This window comes from Pipistrellus kuhlii, unplaced genomic scaffold (genome assembly GCF_014108245.1).
Source record: "Pipistrellus kuhlii isolate mPipKuh1 unplaced genomic scaffold, mPipKuh1.p scaffold_m20_p_14, whole genome shotgun sequence".
In the NCBI taxonomy this organism is placed as follows: Eukaryota; Metazoa; Chordata; class Mammalia; order Chiroptera; family Vespertilionidae; genus Pipistrellus; species Pipistrellus kuhlii.
The window spans coordinates 17,008,758-17,033,615 of NW_023425449.1; the positions used below are offsets into that span (position 1 = coordinate 17,008,758).

A 24,858-nucleotide genomic window follows, 5' to 3' on the forward strand; every position below is an offset into this window, starting at 1 on the left:
ACATGCCCTTGAACAGGAATCAAACCAGGTCCTACAGTGCACAGGCCAAAGCTCTAATCACTAAGCAACACCAAACAGGACAGCACCCTATATCTTTAAATCCTACAACCCTTTTTTTTCCATATTATACTGCAGACAAGTATAGAACCAATACACCTAATGCATATAATCCATATTTATCCTTAGAGATTAGAATATGTTTACAAGCAACTCAGTTCATTCCTTTCCAAATGCAATAAAATATAGGGAATACAAACAGGGAAGAATAATAGCCTTGCCAATTAAAAGTAATAGAATTAGTATCAGTGGTAAGCATCCATTTTATTCTTATTGGAAAAAAAAATACATCCGCAAGAGTCGAGAAACAGATCAATTGTGTCTGATATAAAATATTTTATAAAAATAAATGAATACAATTTTACATGTACTCATTCTATAAAAGACACCTAAATTTATCATTTCCAAGATACTATTCTCAATCTGAAGATAAATATAAAGGTTAATAAGGCATATATTTTAACTTTAAAAAGTTATAGGATTTAAACAAATTACCTACAATCAAGGGAAGAATGGAAAAGGATAAAAATCATATCAGAATTGCTATATAAGGAAAATATGGAGGCTTGCGTTTAAGAGATATAGGCAATTGTGGCATGAGGCAACTAAGGCTTAAAGAAAGGTGTGCATAGGGGTCAAAAAGAATTTTAAAAAGATAGAAAGTAGTTCAGTTTGTGCAGATAATGTGAGAGGAATTAGTATACAAGAAAACTATGAAGAGCAATGTAAAATATATTAAACAGTTTAAAGCAATTCTTAGTTACTATTTGGCCACCCAGAAACCTTAGTGAGAGTATGAGAGATTTGTTTGAAGGATTTCAACTTGTCACAAGTGTCAGTATTTTATCTCTAATTTCTAATTCTAAGTCTCACTTCGAGGTGTGATGAATATTTAATCGAAATTTACATTAGGAAATTTAAGTAACTGAGGAGTTCAAGTACTTAAGTTATAAATAATTAAGGTGCCTTAAATAATGCAAGTAACCGATTCAGTCATAATTTAGTTTTAATTCCTAACACATTTTATGAAGATAAAAGCAGAAATACTCAAACGAAAAGGTAAATATTTGTCTCTCACTTTTGCATCCTTAGTATTTCTCAGACTGAAAATTTCCATTCAAATGACTTGAACTGTAAAGTGTAATTTTTCCATAAATTGTGTTATCTCTGATTAAATGGGTGTATTTGCAGCTGTTCTTACTATTCCCAGTTAAATGATATAATTAAAAAGAATATTTATCTTTGAGGGACAGGGCATTTTAGGTTTCCTTCCATCTTGGAAGTTTAGGATCTAATTATAATGACTGAGTAGTTCTGGGAGTTATATAGTCACAGGAAGGGCAAACCTTACCCTAAATATAAGAAACATACATGCATAGCAATTCGGTTAATGAGGCACTCATGGAGATAAATTAATTATATACTTGTTGTTTTTGCATAGCTGTCACTTGGATATTTTAAAAAAAGTTTTGTTTTTGGTTTTTTTTTGGGGGGGGGAAGGGTCTGTTTCAAGTAGATGGATGTAAAAATGCCCAATAATTTTTTATTAGGGGGTGAACAACTATGACAGAATTTGTGTATTTATATAGCCTGTATTTTAGAAGCCTTAAAAATACAATAGGTGAGCGCTGGAATAGAGAGGAATTTTAATTTAAAAAGGTTAATTATAAGACTCAATGTAACAGCATTTCTGAATCTAGAACTTGGTCCTATGGTTATAGTCTTTGCTCTCCTGAATTACTCTCTTAATTTATATGGTCATTTCTGCAATACAAAAATATACTCTCAGAGTTAAAAAAAAAAATAACATACAGTAAAGTAGAAATATATGCTGATCTTACATTTCACTCTAACCAGCTTCACATTTCTCTCTTCGTTCTTAACTGAATTTCTTGAAAGTATTATTAACACAACCTATTTTTACTTTCCCACTTATTGTTTACACCTTTTTAAAATTTCATTTAGAATTTTGCCCACATTTTACCACTAAAATGCCCTCTATGTTACCAAAACTTATACTATGTCCTCAATTTACTCCCTTGACAAATATCTCCTGTGCACTTAGCACACAGCAAGAACTCGTCTAGTCATTCAGAAGAAAGCAGTCTGGAAGAGTCAAATATTCCTGACTTCAGGAACTTATATTCAAATGCCAAACAGCACTATGAAGAAAAAATGGGAGAGGAGGAGAATGCCAGGAAGTAGATACTGTTTGAAATAGCATATAATAAAAACCCCACTGAGCCTGTCCACTGTGGGTCAGTGGTTGAGCATCAACCCGTAGACCAAGAGGTTGCCAGTTCCATTCCCAATCAGGGCTCAATCCCCAGTATGTTACACAAGGCAGTTTTTTGATGTTTTCCTCTCATCAATATTTCTATTTCTCTCTCCCTCTCCCTTCCTTTCTCTCTAAGATCAATAAAAACGTATTTTTAAAAAACCAACGATAATGTAAGATTTAAGCAAAGATATAAAGTATAATATATCAGATATTGAACCATGCAAATTATCTGAGGAAAGACCTTTCTAGACAGAGAGAACAATGAATGCAAAGGATCTAGTTTAGGAACATTTAAGAGACTTTGAGAACCAGCAAGGACGCTGCTATGTAAGAGAAGAAGTAGGGAAGGAAGGAATGAGGTCAGCAACTTAAAAGCCTAACTCCTCTAAGTAAATTAGATAGGCTTTTACCCTGATTGGGACAAAACCATTATGGGGCTCTTAGCTGAGGAATAACACTATCTGATTTAGAGTTTAAAAATATTATTTTGGCTGCTTTATTTCTAACTGTTGATGGAAGATGAAGAATGTAAGCAGAGGGACCTTTTAGGAAGAAGTTGCAATGACAGAGGCAAGAAAGTGGTGGCTCAAAACTGGTTATTTGCAATGAAGGTGAAAGGAAGTAGTTATATTATGTATATTTGAAGGTAGGTCTTGATCATTACTTCCTGATATGTAAGGGAAAAAAGAAGGCATCAAGAATGATTTCAAAGATTTGTCCTGATTAACTGGAAATGAAGAACTGTCTTTGCTAATATGAGGAAGACAGAATGGAGTAGACTGTGTAAGAAAACAGTTCAATAATGGGGATGTTAAGTTTGAGAAGCATATTAAAAGTCTAAGTAGAGATTTTGTAAAGGAGCTTGCATGTTGATACTATATTTCAGGGCAGGTGGTTTGATGTGGAGTACAATCTTGGGAGTCATTAGCACAGATTGCTTAAAACCGAAGGGCTACATGAGATGCCAAAGAACTCTGTGAGGAGAATCACCAGTGAATTTGGGGCAAAACAAGGAAATACCATTCTTGAGGCCAAGTGCAAAAAGTGTTTCAATGAAGAGGAAAAAATAAATTGTGTGAAATTCTATTAAAAGACTAAATAATACACAATTTGAGAATGTTGACCTCTTATTCATCATAGGCATAGAGTGTTTCCCAAAGTGTGGTACGCGTACCCGCAGGGGTACGAGAAGAGTTTGGTGGAGGTATGGGTTGCACCGGAGTTTGGTGGGGATATGCCCTGCACCGTGCTTAGCTGCGCCTAATTCTAAGTTCTCACGAGTATGAGGGGTACTCAGCGGTACGAAAATTATAGAAGGGGTACACATATGTCAAAAGTTTGAGAAACACTGGTAGACAATTAAATGGTCTAAGACAGAATTAGAAGAGAGGAACTGCATACAATGAATTTTTTTTAATTATTCTGAGAATTTAATATAAAGGAGAACAGAAAATCTTATAGAACCTATCATGCATTTGATCCTCTTTTTGAAACATTCTGTTTTCTGGGCTTTTACAAAACTGCTCTCGGGTTTTCATCTACCGTACTTTACTCATCTTGGTAGATTATTTTCAATCTCTTGTGGGTTCTGTTCCTCCACATAAAATGTAAATAGTGAATTTTTCAGGGCTCAATCCTAGGTTGTCTTTTCTCACTCTGCATTTTTTCTGTCTTCATGGGGAAGTCATCAACTCCCACGGATTTAAATGTTTAATAGGCTCAATCCCAAATGAAACTTCAGTGTATAACCCTTCTTGAACTTCAGATAAAAATATCTGTCATTCTTTTTAACATACCTATCTGGTCATTTCTATAATAACACCAATATACTCTAGAACTCAAATATAGCATCCTCAAAGAGGTGTTGTTGTTTTTCTTGCCATATAAAAATTTTCTCCTTAAAGTCTTTAGTATCTTACCAAGGAAATTTTAGAAATGATTCATAATTCGTTTTTCCCCCCCTCAGATCAACTTCCAAATAATCAGTAAGGCTTGTCAATTTCAACTCAAATTTATATTAAATCTGCTTTCCTTTCATTTTCTCCTCATCATCCTAACTCAAGCAGTCCATATCTGTCACCAGAATAGGACAACACAAGTCACCTTTTCCCACTTTCATTCTTATTCCTCTACAGTTTTCACACTGATATGGGGGGGAAAAAATATCTCCTCAAAGATCAAACCATATTTCCCCTATCCTCCGCTTAAAATTATTCTATGTATCCCTTACCACTGTCTGAGGACATAATTCTACAACATTACTTAAGGTCGCTCTCACTTAATTCTGCTGTTTCGGCCACATGGGATGTTGTTGGTTCTTCAAATATGTTTTTCTTCATCAGGAACTTTGTTTCCGCTGATTGGCCCATTCTTGTCAATGCCTCCCCCACTCTTCTCATAGTAAGCTTCTTCTCCTCTTTTACATCATTTCACCGGGAATATATGTTCCTGGGTATCTCCCTAACCTAGATCCTACATCTCCTATTTTATTTCCTATTTAGCCCCTCCATTTATTTATTTACTAGAGGCCTAGTGCACAAAATTCATGCATTGGAAGGGGTCCCTCAGCCCAGACTACACCCTCTAGCAATCTGAAAGGCTTCAGGGTATGTCTGACTGACAGCTTAGGCCCAAAACCCATAGGGCACATGCAGGAGGCAGTCAATCAATGATTTTTCTTTCTTATTGATGTTTCTATCTTTCCCCCTTTCTCCCTGTCTGAAACCAATAAAGTATAATAAAATGTATTTTTAAAAAATGTGTTTTAAGTACCAAGAAAATGAAACAAAAACAAAGCAATAGCAACAACAACAACAAATAAACAACAGAAAAAACTCAGAAACAATATCCTAAATTGGTCCCATTCAGATTCCCAGATAGATTTTGGCCTAAAGCCCTATTTATCACCTAGTTCAATGGGAATGCATTATGCAGAGCTTTTAAGTAAGACATGTAGCAGAAGCAGCAAGGAAATGTAGCATGAAAACACATTACAAATTATAGAGAAAGAATTTTCTCAGGAAGATAAAAGTATATTGCAGCGTCATCAATACACAAAGGTATGCTAAAAGCATTTAGCAGCGCCTTCCCCTTCCCCCCACCCCCCAAAAAAAAGACAGGAAATAGAAGAGTTATTGAATAATGTAGAGAAAGCCTTAAAATATCGGGTGTTTTTTTGCAAAAAAATATATTTTCTTATAAGAAGAACTTGACCTCATTTCTTTTCCTTTGCAGTTTTAGAAAGATCATTCCAATTTGGAGCATTTACCACTAGATTAAGTTAGTGTCTCTTTTTCAAGGTAATTTAATAGCTGCAGAATCAACAGTACAACTCAATTGGAAAAATTAAAAATTAAAATTTGTACATCAAAAAATAACTTTAGTACATTTTAGTAACTCTTATTCAGAATTTTAGGTAAAGGAGGTAATCAGAGGCTAAGGTTTGAATTTACTAAATAAAGTATTAACCATAGTTGGCAAGATTTAGTAAATATATTTGCAAAATACATAAAATGGAGAGCAGGCCAGAGTGGGATAGAGAGGGTCAGAAAAAAGGAGATGTTTTTAATACTTTCAATGGCAATAGAAAAATAAAAGATGTTCAACATCACTAATTAAAAAAACTAATAAAGCATAACTATTTATACCATAATTAAAAATCATGTAGAATAGATAAATGAGTGTATTTTGTTAAACTTTACTATTATTTCTATGTCCTGTGTAAGATTTCAGCATGTACTTTATTATATTTTATAGAGATTTTCAAACTTATCTATGTACTGCCTAAGACAATGCGTTTTTCAAAAATCAGTTTATGTATAAATAAATAAACCTTTTGAGTTAAAGGATGAAAAAATAAATAAATAGATAAATAGATAATTTAATAATAAAGTTGTCAAAAATAATTTTAATGATAGAGAGAACTTGTGGCCTACTTAAATTTCCATAGGTGAGCAATTTAACTTGCATCAGTGTTATCTATCTATCTAGTAATCTATCTCTCTCTCTTCCAGAAAGAAGATGAAAAAAATAAATAATTTTGGAACAAATAAAAACATGATTTGACTCTAGACATTCTGATGGAAGAGATTTAGAGAAAGAAATGGCCAAAATAAACCCTTACCAACTATTGTTGAGTCACTGCATAAACTAGAAAGAAGTACATATCCATTTCCTCAATCAGGTCTTCAACTGCCACATTACACAATTAACAAATAATTGTGGCTACATAGTCATGGTTATATTCCCTGAGATTTATTACAAATGTATATATATAAAGGCTGTGACAGGCCATATGTCCGCCCAACTAACCAATGTGCACTGGCAATTTAAAAACAAACACTGACTCATGCATGCATATAAAGCTCTCTCTGTTGCCAATTGCACACGTGTTTTAATTTTATAATACTATATTATATATACTATTTTGACATGCAATTTTTGGTAGTAATGTAATTACCACGCAAATCTTTCTTCTGATTAATTTCCTTTCAATGTGCATGAATCCATGCACCAGGCCAATAGTAAACATATAAATGAATAAAGTCATCATAGGAACACGTATGCTATATGTTAACATATTCAGAAATCATGAACAATGTAACTTAATTTAAGACCCTAAAGAAATGTCTATTTGATTAATTCTCACTTAAAGTCAGCGCTCAAATAACAACTCCCTTAAATATTCATTCTCATAACTATATATACAAATTTAGAGCAATACCTGAAATGTAAACACACTATCAAATGTTCTGTCATCTGCAAACAATTCACTGAAAGTCATTAATATACAATTTTTTAAAAAAAAGTAATTATTCAATTTTAAACCAACTCTAACCCCCCAAAAGTGTAATAAATATGTTAATATATCTCCCTCATTTTATTTAGAGTAAATTAAGATTTAAAGACATCCAACATTTTTTTAAAAAAGTTAACCAGTAACATAATTGGGATTCTGACACACTAGAGGCCTGGTGCATGAAATTTGTGCACTGTGCAGGGGGGCGGGGGGAGGTCCCCTCAGTCTGGCCTGCATCTTCTCGCAGTCCGAGAGACCTCAAGGAATGTCCAACTGATGGCTTAGACCTGCTCCCCAGGCTGAGCAGCACTCCCCCTATGGGATCAGGCCAAAATGGCTCTCCAAGATCCCCCTGAGGGATCTCAGATTGCGAGAGGGCACAGGCCAGGCCAAGGACCCTGGGCTGAGGAGAGACATGGGAGGTTGGCCAGCCAAGAAGGGACTGTGGGAGGGCTCCAGAGTATGTCTTGCTCAGTCCTGATTGGCCCGACCCCAGCAGCAAGCTAACCTATTGGTTGGAGCATCTGCCTCCTGGTGGTCAATGCACATCATAGTGATTTGTCAACTATCTGCCCCCTGGTGGTCAGTGCATGTCATAGTGAGCAGTTGAGTGGCCTTAGCATATCATTAGCATATTATGTTTTGATTGGTTGAACAGCCCACCCATTGACTGGACATTTAGCATATTAGGCTTTTATTATATGAAATAATCTTAGATTTTTTGGTTTAATAAGAGTGTATCTCTTAATTTCTCTTATTAAACCCCCCCCCCCAAAAAAAAAATTTGAAGTTGCTAGTTTTCTATTTACCTCATATTTACCTTATGCTCCAGAAATTCCCTACTATTGGCTAATTTTGCATTACCAATACCTTGTTGGGTTTTTCATATTTAGTTTATGAACTATAGAATACCACAAAAGTTCAATCTTAATGTGAAAGATAGGTTAGTGGGAGAAAAATTCACAATTAATAGAATGCAATATTATACATCATATGCACAAATATCATACCAATGATAAATTTAAATGATAGATGTATATAGTTTCCATTAGCTATTAAACATTCTAACAACATGTGAAGACTGGCTTCTGCAACTGTGTAAGCATTTCCACATATTTATATGAGTATGAGAGGACGGCATATCAGGAGGTAAAATTGGGGCTCTTCCTACTTCAGTTTAAATGGAAGCATTGATTTAGTAGATATGAAGATATTTCAGTGACTGTATGACATTCACCTTCTTATACAAATCAGTTTCAATGGAAATGTAGGCTAATCTATCTTGAGACTCTTGGACTCTTATGACACAACTAGATTGAGAAAGGGGACAACAGGAGAGGAGTTCGGTGAAATTATTTCCTTTGAAAGAGTTCCTGTAGATGGGTCAGTACCCTTCCCAGCACCAGTTATAGGGAGCAGTGGGAAAATTATACCCTCTAGTGCTAGTCTGATAAGGTGGGATTAAATGGAATCACTCATATATGAAATCTGTTTCATCACTTGGCACACAAAAAGATTGTTGTCTATTCCTGTCTGACAAAGCTGAATAAGGTAAAACTGACATCTGTTGAGGAAAACTAAAGGAAAAAGGAGAGCTCCTGTGTTGAAATAAGCATGATTTTGTGTGCGTGAGTGTTTCTCAGAGCTAGGATTTGCTTCCTGTTTCACCAAGGAGGATCATGCATTACAGAAATTCAAAATTAGCATCATCTGAGAACCTGTCCAATCAGGCTACCTGAAAGGTAAATATATCTTAACAGAAGAATGTTGGAGATATCTAGTGACTGGGGACAAATTTGGGCAAGTATTTGTTGAGGATACAGATGCATTGCCCTGGGATAAGAAATCACAGAAGAGGGAGACCAGTTGAAATCATTGTCTAGGCCCCAGTCGGCCTGAATAGTAGACCACAGAGCATGTAGCTAGCTTGGGACTTAATTCCAGGTCAGGCCTTTTTACCCCCTTTCTCCTCTACACTGTTTTATATTTTCTTTTCTTTTTTTTAATGTTTTTTTTTATTGATTTTAGAGAGAGGAAGGGAAAGGGAGAGAAACATCAATGATGACAGAATCATTGATAGGCTGCCTCCTGCATGCCCACTACTAGGGATCGAGCCTACAACCCAGATATGTGCCCTGATCAGGAATCAACCTGTGGGCCGACACACTCAGCTACTAAACCACACCAGCGCCGAAACTGGTTTGGCTCACTGGATAGAGCATCTGTCTGTGGGCTGAGAGGTCCCAGGTTCGATTCCAGTCAAAGGCATGTACTTTGGTTGTGGGCACATTCCCAGTGGGGGATGTGCAGGAGGCAGCTGATCGATGATTCTCTCTCATCGATGTTTCTAGCTCTCTATCACTCTCTCTTCCTCTCAGTGAAAAATCAATAAAATATATTAAAAAATAAAAAATAAAAATAAAAAATAAACCACACTGGCAAGGCTACTCCATTTGATCTTAATGAAAGCTAAAAGTGTGTGTGTGTGTGTGTGTGTGTGTGTGTGTGTGTGTGTGTCACTGTGAAGTTGAGCTATCATTAAGCCAACTTTTGTGAGTTAGTGGCACTGGGAACAGATTAAGCCCAACAAATTTTAGACCTGGAAAAAAAATATATTGTTCTGTTATCTAATGACCTTAAACTTCTGAGATGCTAAGGGATACATTCAAGTTCACAGTGTGGAGTCTGTACGAAAATTTATCAACTTCTAGTTCAGTGCTCTTTGTAGTAAAGTGTATCCCTGGGAATCTTAACCTCTCTCTACTTTTCCAATATCAGTTTTTATTGTCATTTATCACTTAAACAGCTGCCCCATTTAAAAGTTTGCTTAATTTTTGTCATATTGATAAGCTAGAAAAATTAGTATATGCTTGAGAATTCAACAGAAGTGCATGGCCATAAAATTTGGAGGCGCATGTTAGTTATGGAAACGCTATGTAGAACGTGTTACATTTTCTGTAGGAAAGGTTGTTTTCTTGTTAGATCAATAGCATAATGTTTAAATTTGACCTTTTCCAACAAAAGTGCACTTGGGTATTCTGAAACTACTGCCTTTTCTGATAAGGGTTATTATACTTCTTTCACCATAAGCTATTTTATAGTTACAGATTCCTCCTTGGGTTTTCCAATAACAGTCAGTATTCCTAATATAATGGATAAATAAGTCTGTAAGAGAAGGTGGTTTTATTGCTGTTTCATCCTGTGCACATACGAATATATGGCTGATATATCACATGGTTAGTTTTTAAGACATATATGTGTTAAACATTTGATACAGTTTTACTAGAAATAAATTTCTTTATAATATCTACTATAATGAAGCCTATATTAAGTTCATTCCTTTTTTAAAAATCAACAACGAAGCACTTATGTTATCAAGTAAACATGAGTCTGCAACATAATATTATGAAATGTTGGATATTCTTATTTCAGATAATACTCCTATTACCAATAATATGCTTGAAATTGCCTTCCAAGTCATTTGTAGTCAAACAATAAAGGTGACAATGCTTCTCCTGCTGCTATTACTGATAATAGTAATAGCAGCTAAGATTTTATATATAACATTTTATATGACAGCTCTGTCAGACATTGTTCAAGGCTTTATACATATTAACTAATTACATAACTAATATAATTGCTTTATTAATGTCACTTTTAATCAAGAACAGTGTACTGACACTATTTTTTCTTTACTCAACAAATCTCATTATCAATGAATTTTAGCCTTTTCTAAAAATAAAATAAACCCATTGTAAACTTGAAAATCTGAAGATAGTTAAGGCTAGAGATCATAGTAAAATTATCATAGATCTTACAAGAAACAAACAAAATAAAACAAAACAAAACTATAAGGGTTTGGACTTGGCTCAACCCTTTTCTAATACAATTTTGGCTTAATACTTTTTCTGAATGGGCTACAGTTAGCTCATATTGAACTTCTGAGTGATTTAGACAATAAGCATTCTCCTTCACTCTTTACAGGAACTCATAATTAATAATTTTAATATTTCACATTTTTCTTTTAATATACTATCCATTCATCTTTTCAAATCCTATGGAGGAAACTCTCTGAATTCTGAGACTATGTACTAACAGAGCCTAGAACAGCGTCTGGTACAAAGTAAGTGCTCAGTAATATTTTTGTTGAACAAAATGGGATAGATGGGCAAATGAAAAATAAATAAATGTGTCTTAATAGATCTCAAATGGGAGTTTTAATTTAAGAAATTATTTTAGTTTCAGCAAACAGCAGTAGCAACTTACATGCCTCATATATAACTTTGGTAATTAAATAAACAAAGGAAAGGTCAGGCTAACTAATGATAAATGTACAGTATTGTCACATAAAGTTAAATCTTACTATCACGCCTTACAGGATCATTTCCCAAAATATGGCCTGAGAAATAAGTAATTCCAAAATAAGCTGAAAGGGATTATTTGCTTAAAGAAAACATTTCGGCTTAATTTTTTCAATCCAATGTTTACTAAGTATTCATCACTTTACAACTCTAAACTAAAGGAAAATCCAAAGTTAATATCTTTAACATCTAAATAAACTTTCCTAAATTGACTTTAGCTATTTCTGGATATCTTTGAATTTGAATGAAAATATCTAGGGATTTAAATTTCATGATGACATTTTCAATTTCATGATAAAATTGCCTATAAAATAAATATAAGTAAGGTCCCAAGGCTTGTTTCCTCCGACCCCATTTTTTACACCGACATGGAGGATCAATCATCTCCAATGTCTTTGATGGCTTGTACCTGCTGTGCTTGACTGATGCTTTTGTAGGTCATTTTGTGCAATTACTGAATCATTATAAAAACAAATTACGTGTTCAATATATTTGTAACATCAACAGAATTTAAAAACACTGAATTTTGTTTATTTTACACCTAATTAATCCATTATCACTTGTTATGTGCTTATCCTTAGGTGATATAATAAAACTGCCCTCACTAGAGGCATATGTGAGAGTAAAACTATCAGATATATCATAAGCAAACGAATACTAATTAGAACAGTACTAACATTAAATAATGCAATTTCTGTAATCCACCAGATGTACTTTAAATGCAAGAAATTTATACAATTACAGACTAAAAAGTTTCACTCATGAATTCATTACATTATAATAATTTAAAAATACTTGACAGAAACCACATTAACTAAAAGGAAAATGCTAAGCTGGGATAATAAAGATAGAAAATATTATAGACTTATGTATATTTTGAAAAAGTAAACTGCAGCTGTAAAAGCAACTTGAACATTATTAAATCAATCTGTAATAATAAAAGCATAATATGCTAATTAGACTGGATGTCCTTCAGGACATAGCCAGGGCTACAAGGGAAGCCTGGATCCCAGATGCTAGAGGGAAGCCAGTGCCTGCAGCCAGGGGATGGAAGTACTCTTGCACAAATTTCATGCATAGGGTCTCTAGTATTTAATATATTCTAAGCTTATTTACTGTGTTTCCCTGAAAATAAGACATCCTCCGAAAATAAAACCTACTTACTACAGGTTTCCTTCTGAGTGAAATATAAGGCATCCCCTGAAAATAAGGCCCCCCTAGGCTAAACATGAGAGATTTGGTCCACTGATTCTGAAAGAAATGGAGTCACAAGAAATTCACCAGGAAATTCAGGAATTGGATTGTTATGATGATGTTCCAGAAGATGATGACATGATTATCTTTTAATAAATGAGTAAATTCTTGATACTGTAGGATTTACAGTTTATCTGGTTTGTGTTGACAACTACCGTACTACAGTACCATATACAGATAATAAATTTCCTTTATTTTTACTTAACAATAAATGTGCACTGTATTTTTCTTCATGAAAAAATAAGACATCCTCTGAAAATAAGACCTAGTGCATCTTTGGGAGCAAAAATTAATATAAGACACAGTCTTATTTTCGGGAAACAGAGTAGGAATGATAATATAAATATTTCTTTGAGGAGATCAATTTCTCACTGAATAAATAAGGAAGCTATTTAAAAATTTGTAAACATGTATTCCACATTCCTATTAATTTTGACACTGTGCACTTTCCTCATTCTTTGAGTCCCTTGGATTACTCTGTTTCTATCCAGATATTAGTCTTGAGAGTCATGGTATGATCAGAGAGATTGTGAATTTCAAACAGTTTCCTTTTCAGCTCCAGAAAAAAGTCTGGAAGACTTGGTAAAAATCCACAATTAGTGAAAACTCAGGACATGCAAAAGAAATGCTTTCCCATAATCTAGCAGAATAAAAAGCCCTAAGCTGTCCCTTCATGTAAACATTTTCATGGAGGATGGAGTAAGGAAGGCTACACATATCTCTATGGATTTATTAATCTCCATTTGCTAAATAAATTAATGCTGAAATCTTACAATATGGACTTAGAGAAAATGTAAACACTTTAAAGACACACCTGCATTCAGCAGAACGCCAGAGTAATATGTGACCAGCACGTTGGTAGGCTTACACTGTGTTGAACAATGGTATTGGGTGGCAGATAAGTATAAGAAAAAAATCTAGAACCCTGACACAGGACTATCATCATACAACAGAAAAAAAAAATGTGGATTAAAGGGTTTTAGCTAAACGGGAGATGGAAGACGCAGCAAAAAAAAAAACAAACTGTCATGGAATAGAATCAGAAAGATAGAAAATGGACCTTGCTAAAAGAACATAGCTCAAGTTGCCTTGAGAACGCCAGCAGTAAATGCAGGATTCGTTACAAGGTGATCTCTACACTGAAGTCCACTGATATCAATAAGAACAATCGTTTCTATAATATAAGGACCAGTCAGTTTCATCCTACCACCACTAGTGCTCAATGGAGAGCACTTGTATTAGAAGCTTTGTTTAAAAAGGAGAAGGCAGGGATCTGAACTTTTAAAGTTTGCACATTTACCCCAAGGATGCTGAGTTAACACAAGAGAGACTTTGCCCTAAAAGAGATTGGCTAATTTATTGTTTATTCTGTCATCAGCAGGAATACATAAGCCAAACCAAAATGTTGCTCTATAGTGATTTTTTTTTTTTCAGTTTTCCAGGTAAGTCCTACATTTTAAACTTATTACATGTTTCAGAAAATATTGGCCATATTACAACTGGATACTGTATAGATTATTTCCCATCCACAGTAGTTGCTCTATTTGAAGATAGCAATCTAAATCACAATTTTACTAAACTACAATATTTCTGGAACCCTGTGAATTTCATCTGATTATAATATAAGATTAACGTAATTTGCCTTTCACTTTTTAAGATATATCAATACAAAGTTTACATATATGGATTGAACACTGATTCAAGAAATATTATTTCTCAAACATTAAACAATTATTAAGCATTAATAATTTTATAAAGAAACAAAGCACTGGCTTACAAAGAATTCTTAGCAAAGTAAACATTAAAGAACTTTTTAAAAAAGTAACAATTCTGATATTTTCCCTCTTAACTATTATTCCTTGTCACTCTCCTATCAATGAAGATTAATTCAGTTCTTTAAAAAAGAATAAAAATCTCCATCTACCCCTTAATATAATTTCATCACTATTTCATAAGCATATACATTAATTTATTTTATAATTTCCTGCTATACTAGTACTTTTCTAAGAAATCTATTATCATTTGATTTTAAGCAATCCTTTTTTATCAGAATCTGAATTTAATTTTCCCAAGTTTAACTTTTTCTAATGAATATTGTCCTTCATGGGTAGTCTCTGTGTTCATGCATAACATTAACTCATAACCAGAATAAAAAGGACTATAAAACAGCCAACATAAATGAAATAACAATATTTCTAATATTATACTTTATTTCTAAATCTCATTATATATATATATATGTATGATATATATGTGTGTATATATTTATATTGTATATATATGTGTGTATATCTATAAACTGTAAAACTATATTTTAACTCTAAATACAGCCTCGTGGCTTAATTTTTAATTCATAACTATTAAAATGTCTAACAAGATAAAGTATTTTACTAGAAATTATATTTGAATAGAGTTAAGCAAATAAGTCACCAGCATTGTGTTTCTGATATAAAACCCTTAGCTCTGTTTACCAAGTTGTGTTGCAGTGGAATTTCTATTTCAGAAAAACTTGTAATTAAATGACAATTTACCAGTTACTGTCAAGCATACCCACAATTTATCAACAGAACTGTGAGCTGAAAGATATATAAACTGGCAAATAAATTGTAAGGATTGGAATGAAGAAATAAATCTAGTTAAGCTTTGGAAGATTTGCATGCAATCATTATTATCATCTAACTAGAAGCCTGGTGCACAAATTTGTGCATGGGTGGGGTCCCTCAACCTGGCAGGCGATGGGGCAGATCAGAGCCAATAGGGGATGGCTGGCCAGGAAGGGACTGCAGGAGGTTGGCTGGCTACAGGAGGTTGGCTGTGGGAGTACATTGACCGCCAGGGGGCAGCTTCTGCATTGAGCATCTGTCTCCTGATGGTCAGTGAATTGTCATAGCAACAGTCAACTATTGGGTCGGCAACCAAGTACTTGCGGATTTTTTAAAGAAAATCAAAGACAATTTTTTCATGGAACTAAATAACTTTATTCTGTAATGTATTGCCCATTTTGATCAATGACCTTTTACCATCTTTCAGGCAGCATCATAATCCCACGTTCAAAAAACTTCTGGTTTTTATTAGCAAAAAACTGAATCAGGTACGATTTGACATCATCATCATTATTGAAATTTTTACCATTCAAGGAGTTTTGTAAAGATCGAAACAAAAAGTAATCAGATGGTGCAAGGTCAGGACTATATGGTGGATGTGGCAAAACATCCCAACCAAGCTCCATTAATTTTTGCCGAGTGACCAAAGATGTGTGTGGCCTTGCATTGTCATGATGGAATACAACACCTTTTTGATTTGTCAATTCGGGCCGCTTTTCTTCAACTGCATTGTTTAATTTCGTTAGTTGTTCAATGTAGACATCAGAATTGATCGTTCGGTTGGGTGGTAAGAGTTCAAAGTAGACAATTCCTTTGTAATCCCACCAAACTGATAACAAAACCTTCTTTTGATGAATATCAGCTTTTGATGTTGTTTGAGTTGGTTCACCTGGCCTGCTCCACGATCTTTTCCGCTTGATATTGTTGTAAACAACCCATTTTTCATCGCCAGTTATCAGTCGTTTTAAAAATGGATCATTTTCATTACGTTTCTTTAGCAAATCGCAGCTGCTAATGCGTTGCGTTAACTGTGATTCTTTCAGTTCGTGAGGAACCCATGTATCGAGTTTTTGAACATAGCCAAGTTGTTTTAAGTGATTTTCAATGCATGTATGTGATACATGAAGCTTCTCTGCAATCTCACGTGTTGTACTGTGACAGTCCGAATTGATTATTGCTTTGATTAGGGCGTCATCAACTTAAACTGAACAACCAGAGCGTTTTTCATCTTTGAGTGAAAAATCACCAGAACGAAATTTGGCAAACCAATTTTGACACTGCCGTTCTTTTAAGGCTTCGTCACCATAAACAGCACATAACTTTTTATGAGCTTGCAATGCGTTTTTCCCTTGTGGAAATAAAAAAGCAAAATATGACAAAAATGTTCCTTTTGATTTTCCATTTTTCAACGAACGCCAAACGAAAACTACAAAACAGATCAAAAAACTTTTTTCACTGATTAACAGCTGAATAGCCAACTACCAAATAACAAAATGTGTTTTACATTTGTACTACGTCTGCAAACCTAAAAATTCAACTGAAGCCATATGTGTGTGAAACCCGCAATTACTTAGCTGCCGACCCAATAGTTGTTCGGTCGACCAGTCAAAACAGTTGCTTAGGCTTTTATATATATATACATCAATGTAGCTAAAAGCCTTAAATTTCATATTGCATGACTATAAAATTAAATTAGCACCCAGAAAATAATGTTATTATGAGTTTTTAATGGCTATTTTAGACCAATGTTTATTTATACAGATAATTTGACTACTAAATATGTTATTTTGATTATATCTGATGGTTATACTATTTAAGATGATATATTCCATTGACTAGACAGGTATATAAAGCAAGAAGTAAAAAGAAGTTTCTTATTTTTAACCATAAAAGGAAAGGGAAGGAAAAGGAAGGGAAGGGGAGAAGAAAAAAGAAAATCCAGGTAAAAGTAATTATTTTGAATTGAGAGAGATTTGAAGAAAATGTATGTACATAATAATAAAAAATCAGAAGAAAATAAAACAAAATATAGACCAGAAATCATTCTCAAAAACTAAACACCAATGAAACTCTCCTCCTATCCTGTCAAAACACAGTAACTAAAAATAACTAGCCTACCTCACAAACTTAAAATAAAGCAGTTTGTCTATGTATGAAAAGGATATTTTTTGAGATAAGGATTTAATAGAGTTTATGAATGTTCCCACTGCAGGTCCTCACTAAAAATTAAATAATACCTACTATAATATAAGAAAATACATATTCATACAGACTTTTTGAATTGTGCTGGCAAATCCTTGTTCACTGTCTTTACCAGAAAAGCAGCCTATCTGCCTATGTCCAACATTCCTATGACAGTGAACTACACCTACACTGTCTGATCCCAAAGTCTTGAACTTCACATATTTACTCTTTAACCACCAACCTTGAAATCATGAACATGACATGCTGACAGTTATCCAATTAGAGGAGGGGTTTTACAATTAGAATGGTGGGATGTGACTCGCCGTCTTTTATTAACAATGGATATTTAAACGTACAACAACAACAAAAAACTGATGTCTAAACAAAATTAGAAAAAAAATAAATAATTGGTAAAAAAGTTATTTTGATGCTGTGCTCTGGGTTATATATATATATATATATATATATATATATATATATATATATATATATGATTTTAAAAATTCACATTTACTTAAGAAAATAAATCCCATTTTGAATGAGTTCTAAGTTGAAATGTGTTTTTTTTCCTTAGAGAATATGGACTGCCTCATTTCTGATAGTAAGAAATATAAAACCCAGTGTTTTCCCTTCTTAATTGTTTACTGAATTTAAATTTTATGTTTGATCATAATTTTAACTATTTTATACCTCAGGGTTGAAAAGTGTTTCTCACCATTCCAAATAGCTGGTCACCTCTTTCCATTGAAATGTATGGATTCACTGCATGCCCAACTTTTACTATTAGAAATCTTAATACCTTTTGCTTTACACCACACCAGTATCTAGCTATTGTGAATATTTTAATTGATGGGAAAACTAAAGCTCAGAAACTCAAGCAGCAGTGGGCAATTTCACCCTCATTTTCTGACTCCAAGTCCCACTCTTTCTTATTACACTATGCCAGCGTTTTTCAACCGCTGTTCCGCGACACGAGATGGTGCCTGGTGTGCCATAGGTGCAGACAAGACAAGAATTTTATAATTTTTCACTATTTTGTTTACTTAATATTTCATAATAAAGTAATTATAAAATACTTTCTTTGTGTTTATTTGATTCCTATTTAAGAGAATTACTTTATATATAGTCAATATAGGCACAGAGTTAAATTTTTTAACATTTTCTAATGGTGGTGTGCCTCGTGATTTTTTTCATGAAACAAGTGTGCCTTTGCCCAAAAAAGGTTGAAAAACACTGACCTATGCTGACTCCCCGATAATCTTATTTACCTTTGTTCAGTAACTGTGTACATTAATTTTTCAAAACATTTTCAAGTGTAAAATATGGAGTAAAAACCCCCAAATTATTTTCACATAAATTACCTACATCTAAAATACCAAGGGCCCCCGTTAAACTGAGGGTATTAGCCATTCACTTTCAATACAATTTAAAAGTTTGGTCCATTAAATATGTTTTCTTACCAAAAAATACACTGGTGACACCAAAATTACTATAAGTTCTTTGAGAACCTATATAAAATATTTTATTCATAAATTTAAGATAGTCCCTATAATTATTAACATATCTTTGTTACATTGAAAATAACTGTCTACAAAATATTAACCTGCATAAGAAGACTCACAGGCACAATAGTATGGGGGAAACCCTTAAAAATCAAAATGAGATCAACTATAAAATGATGTAGAAGACTTAATCTATAATGTAGAAATAGTACTATATTTAGACATTTGAAATCAATTAAATAAAAAAAAATCTAGTACCATTTAGAAACTGAGTTAATTTTCTTGGTATTTTATATAAGACCTCAGGTTAAGCTCCAGTAAAATACTAAATATTGAAAATAATTGATAAATTAATAATTACTGATTATAAATTTGATTTATTAATAATCTGTTACATGGAGACTAGTTTTTGACTACTGTATAGTAGGTTCCACAAATTTTCTACCTTGAATCGGTTTTAATTCTATTTTAATTTAGATACCACTGAAATTAAATGGTAGCATGGAAGGATCTAAAAAACATGATCACTACTTCATGCTGGGGAATGCATTTCAACATGTCAGAACTATGACTTTCATAGCTATTTAACTTAGTTTATTTGTTTTCAACCCTAATTTGTTTTATTGTAGCTTTAAAAATGACTTAACCAACTGAATTTATGTAGTGTAGGTAAAATATTATTTGGAGATAATGCAATTAGAAAGTCAAGTCTGAATCAGGAATGTCTTAAAAAATACAATACAAAGATGTATTTTTATGTAATAATACTTGTTTAATCTTATTATAAGATCATTGCTTCTTTTCTGTTAGGCCACTTTATTTCCTCTATATTAAGTAGATATAGATTATATCCAAAATTACCATATTTTAAGCTCCTTTCCCTGCTGAAAATAGAAATAATTCATACCCCATAAAACACTTCCTTACTATTTTACTACAGTCAATTCAATAACGTGCTATTTTTCAATGATGAAACAAGTGAGGCAATGGCAGAAAATAAAACTGAATCCTGAAACTACCATAAAACTCAATTTAAGATCAGCAAGTAGAATATTAAAAGTAATAATTAAATACACAAATCTACTCGCAGCTTTGCACTGCTGTCTTTTAATGTAAAATAACCCCAACTATAGATTCTAGTTTCATGAAACTATACAGCATAAAGCAAATTAAGTACCATTTTATTTTCGAGAGATATCTAGTTTTCTTCCAACAAAAAATTAAATTTATATTTAAATACAAAATAAGTGGGTTTTTTTTTTTATATTAGGATAAATCAGAGGAGCCATCTTATTTAAAAGGTTCCATGACCACATGAGTCAAAGAGAACAAGTCTTGCATTTCTTTACTCAGGGCAGTGGGGAATCAGAGCCATCAAATGATGTGGTTGGAAAACTCAAGAGAAAGGGTTAACCTAGAGCAGCGTTTTTCAACCGCTGTTCTGCGGCACACTAGTGTGCCGCGAGATGTTGCCTGGTGTGCCGTAGGTGCAGACAAGACAAGAATTTTATAATTTTTCACTATTTTGTTTACTTAATATTTCATAATAAAGTAATTATAAAATACTTTCTTTGTGTTTATTTGATTCCTATTCAAGAGAATTACTTTATATATAGTCAATATAGGCACAGAGTTAAATTTTTTAACATTTTCTAATGGTGGTGTGCCTCGTGATTTTTTTCATGAAACAAGTGTGCCTTTGCCCAAAAAAGGTTGAAAAACACTGACCTAGAGAAAAAGGAACTCCACAACAATTACTTCTTTTCGATAATAATAAAAAAGCCCTCTGATTTCTGAAGTGCACAAGCACTTTTTAAACTAAAATAGGAATCTCAGAATATTGTTCAAATTTAAAAGCAACATTAGGTTAAAAGGATAAGATTCAAGTTACTATGATTTCAATGGATATTTTTAATAAGATATAAAAATAAACATTTCTATGAATATTTAATTTTTAATTTTAAAATATAGTGTTATAAGGTGAATAACATTCTGAGAAATGTTAATAAAATGTATAGCATTAAGAGCACATTTGCATTCATACTTCTATTTGAAATAACTATATTAGAAATAGAAATTACTGATTTTTTATAGTGAATTTTATGTAAAACCTTTACTTTCAAGTTACTTTCTCAGTGAATTTTATGACAGTGGTAGCAAATACACTATTATAAGGGTCAAAATACCATCACATTAATGTGTTGCTATTATTGTGAAAAATCCCATTGATAGGATCTAAAGAGAGGATGCTGGTTCTCAAAATATAAATTGGTTGTTGAAATTTGTATTCTAGAAAAACAATATGTGGTCTCATACTATTTTAGATATTAATTATAAGCTGGCTAAAGTCCTTATATTAAGCTTTCAAAGCACATAAGTCTGAAGACTACTACATCTGAAATCATTAAATAAAACAAACGGATAAATGGAAAAATGTAACTGTGGCAATGCTCACCATTCCCCGAACAGTAGCTGATACACTACTGAGAATGAAATGAATTATTTACATAATAGTCTGAGGATAAAGGACACTAAGCCCATAATATTTCTAAACACTGGAGGAGCTCCGTCTTCATGACTATCTTACCCTAAACACAGTGTTTTCAAGTGATTGCATCAAATATTATATCCTACTTATTCAAAAGTATGCCTCTTCATATAAATGTTAGGTAATAATCCCCCCGCCCCCCCCCAAAAAAAAAGGTTAATTGAACTATCAAGAGCAGACACACGGTATATGAAAAGGAGCTTCAATTTATGAAAAGACTACAACTGCGGGTTTTTTGCAGTGTGGTGTGCTGCAGCTTTAGGCATCGTGTCCAATTGCTGGAGCACTTCATGAAAGTAAAATGCAACATCTGTCACATATGACCTTGAGAGGTCATAATATCCTTGATTCTAAACATTGTATTATGAAAATCAACTAACTTCTATACTTTAATTTAGTTATGATCACATCACTGCCATGCAAGACAATGTCCATTTTTTTGCTTATTCAAATTTTCACAGAATGCACTTGTGTATACCAAAACATTCTACACATCAAAAGAGGCAGAAGTATTCATCAAATATACCTTGATATGGAGCACTAAATCCACGGTATCTGTGATTGCTGTCTGTAACAAAATGCAGTCTGAGCCAGTTTTTGTTGCTGATAATTGGTGGTGGTATATTCATTCCAGATAACCTGAATTATGGAAGACAACAACAAAAACATTTAAAAAGCCTTGCAGCACTAAACAACTTTACTGAATTGGGACCCCTCCCAAATTTATATACATGTATGCAATATTCATGACTCTGCATTAACTTTTTAATTAAAAAAAAAAAATAGAACAGTCGTTTTAGGTATAGAAGATTCAATCATGAAATAGTGAAATTCAAAACACGCATTATTCCACTTATGTTACATGCATTTATAAATTCAGTAACCTACAAATGATTTTGATTCACCCAAATTTACTGCATTTCTACACCAAGAGAAACATGCAAATTGATCACATCTCCGCAGCGCCAACAAGCCACACCTATAAGCCAGTCAAGAGTGAGTATGCAAATTAACCCACCAAGATAGGCTGTGGCACTGGCCTCTGCTCAAGGCTACAAAGTTTCAATTATAGAAGATAAATAAATCCCAGATACCAGGGCCTCTGCTTGGGTTGCCACCACAGGCCCCTTGCCTAGGCCACCCCATGATCCAAGGGAACTCCCACTCTGATCAGGGACACTATTCAGGGCAAACCAGCCAGCCCTATCCATGCAGCAGGACTCTATCTTATCTAATAAAAGAGTAATATGCAAATTGACTATCACTCCAACACACAAGATGGCTGTCCCCATGTGGTCAAAGATGCCTGCCCCCAAGTGGACACAAGATGGCCACCACAAGATGGCCAGCAGGGGAGGGCAGTTGAGAGGGACCAAGCCTGCAAGGGAGGCAGTGGACAATCAACCCTACAAGGGAGGGCACTTGGTGGGGCCAGGCCTTGCAAGGGAGGGCTGTTAAGGAAAAAGGGTTTAGTTAGTCATTAATCAGGCTGGCAGGGGAGTGGTTAGGGGGTGATCAGGCTGCCAGGCATAAACGGGTAGGAGCAATCAGGAAGGCATGCAGGTGAGCAGTTGGGAGCCGACTGTCCTGGATTGTGAAAGGGGTGCCCTACTGGGATCAGGCCTAAATAGGCAGTCAGACATCCCTGGAGTGGTCTAAGATTGGAGAGGGTGCAGGCTGGGCTGAGGAACACACCCCCCCGTATATGAATTTTATCCACTGGGCCTCTAGTATAATAATAAATATAATGGAAGCTGATCTTAATGGTGTTGGTCGTTGTGTTCCTATGTTTTTATTGATATAATATAGTTACAAAACAGAAAGACTTCAAAGCAGTATATATACTTTTTCTACCTAATATATTCTCACTTTTTCACATTTGATGGCAAATTTCACAATTTCATAGGACAGAACTATTTTAATGTAATTTCACAATACTATAATTTTTTTATTATTAAAATTCCCTGTAATGCATCAGAGTTCTGCTCAAATTGACAGAAAATATTGTAGTTTGGGTATAAACATAGGGTGTATCAAAAATGCATATACACACTTTGAGTAATTATGAAGATGGTATTATTAAAAATGCATTTCATTTTCAAAATTGAGCTATCAGCTGTTACAATATGTGTATACATTTTTTTGGGACACCCTGTATTTAGTCTCTACATAGCAAGTCATAAAGAAACCATTTCATAATCTCCTTAAAGCAAGGCACTTAAAGCAAGATCTTGAAACTATGCCCATGATATTTCCAGGTGTTTGTTACAAAGCCAAGGTAAAATATTCTCAAAAGAAGTACTTTTACATAGTTAAGAATTTTAGACTGAAGTGTTCTAATAACCAGTATCTCATGTATCTTTTTCATTCTGCAAAGCTTACACTTTTCTTTTGCTTCATCAGAAGACAAAATGGGTGTGTGTGCATATGTGTGTGTGTGTGTGTGTGTGTGTGTGTGTGTGTGTGTGTTTTTTCATGGTGATTACAACTCTTTTTCTCTTACCTCCCCAAACCAACCTCCTAGGATGATTTGGAACTAATAGACACTTACATTGAATGATTATGTGCTAAGTCATGGACATATGAATCCACCTTTATTGTATAATTGTGCCCATGAGTATAGAGGATGTGCTTGGAAGCATTATATATAACCCAATTTTCTTGCATTCTAACATGAACAAGGTGGGTTTTATTCCAAACATTTCTCATTTATCTTCCTTCTTTAGAATGCATCTTTAACTTTTCTCTATCAATACTCTATTTTCTCTTTTGTAGTGGTGTTCCTATTTATGGTTCAGCTGGGTGGTTTTTCATATCTGAATTTAGTAAATATATGTAATTCACCTATAGAAGTTTAAAACTCAAGGTATAAAATTTCACTTCATTGCTTTCAGAAAATATCCAAGTTGTGTTTACTTCTGTTTGCTTGTTGGCTCGTTCTGTTTAAATAGCAATTCAGTTTTAAAAATTTGGGTTTGATATAATTTTATTGTCAGTAGAGTAGCACAGTTCATGTCAGATTTTGATTTTCAATGTTTCTCCTCAATTCCTTGATTTGATAAGCATAAATATCTGTCCACAAAATTTTAAATTATTTTGACAGGCTGTGGACATTTCTAAATATAATGAGTGCAATGTTTGGAGAGAGGTCCAAACATTTTATCTCAACAAGAAAAGTGAGATTAAAAAGAGGATTAAAAGGATAATAAAAGTGACAAATGTCCCTTGTCTCAGGGACATCAAAGGTAATTTCACCAACAAAGGGTAGTT

At 33.7% G+C, this 24,858-nt stretch overlaps 1 protein-coding gene across 1 annotated transcript in view; it reads right to left on the reverse strand.

Annotated features, from left to right (window-relative positions):
- Positions 1-24,858, reverse strand: part of CSMD3 (CUB and Sushi multiple domains 3) — a 779,390-nt gene that overhangs the window by 519,784 nt on the left and 234,748 nt on the right. The window contains exon 6 of the mRNA XM_036436812.2: positions 22,115-22,227. Within this exon, the coding sequence (XP_036292705.1) occupies positions 22,115-22,227 (113 nt within the window). The remainder of the gene's footprint in view (positions 1-22,114; positions 22,228-24,858) is intronic.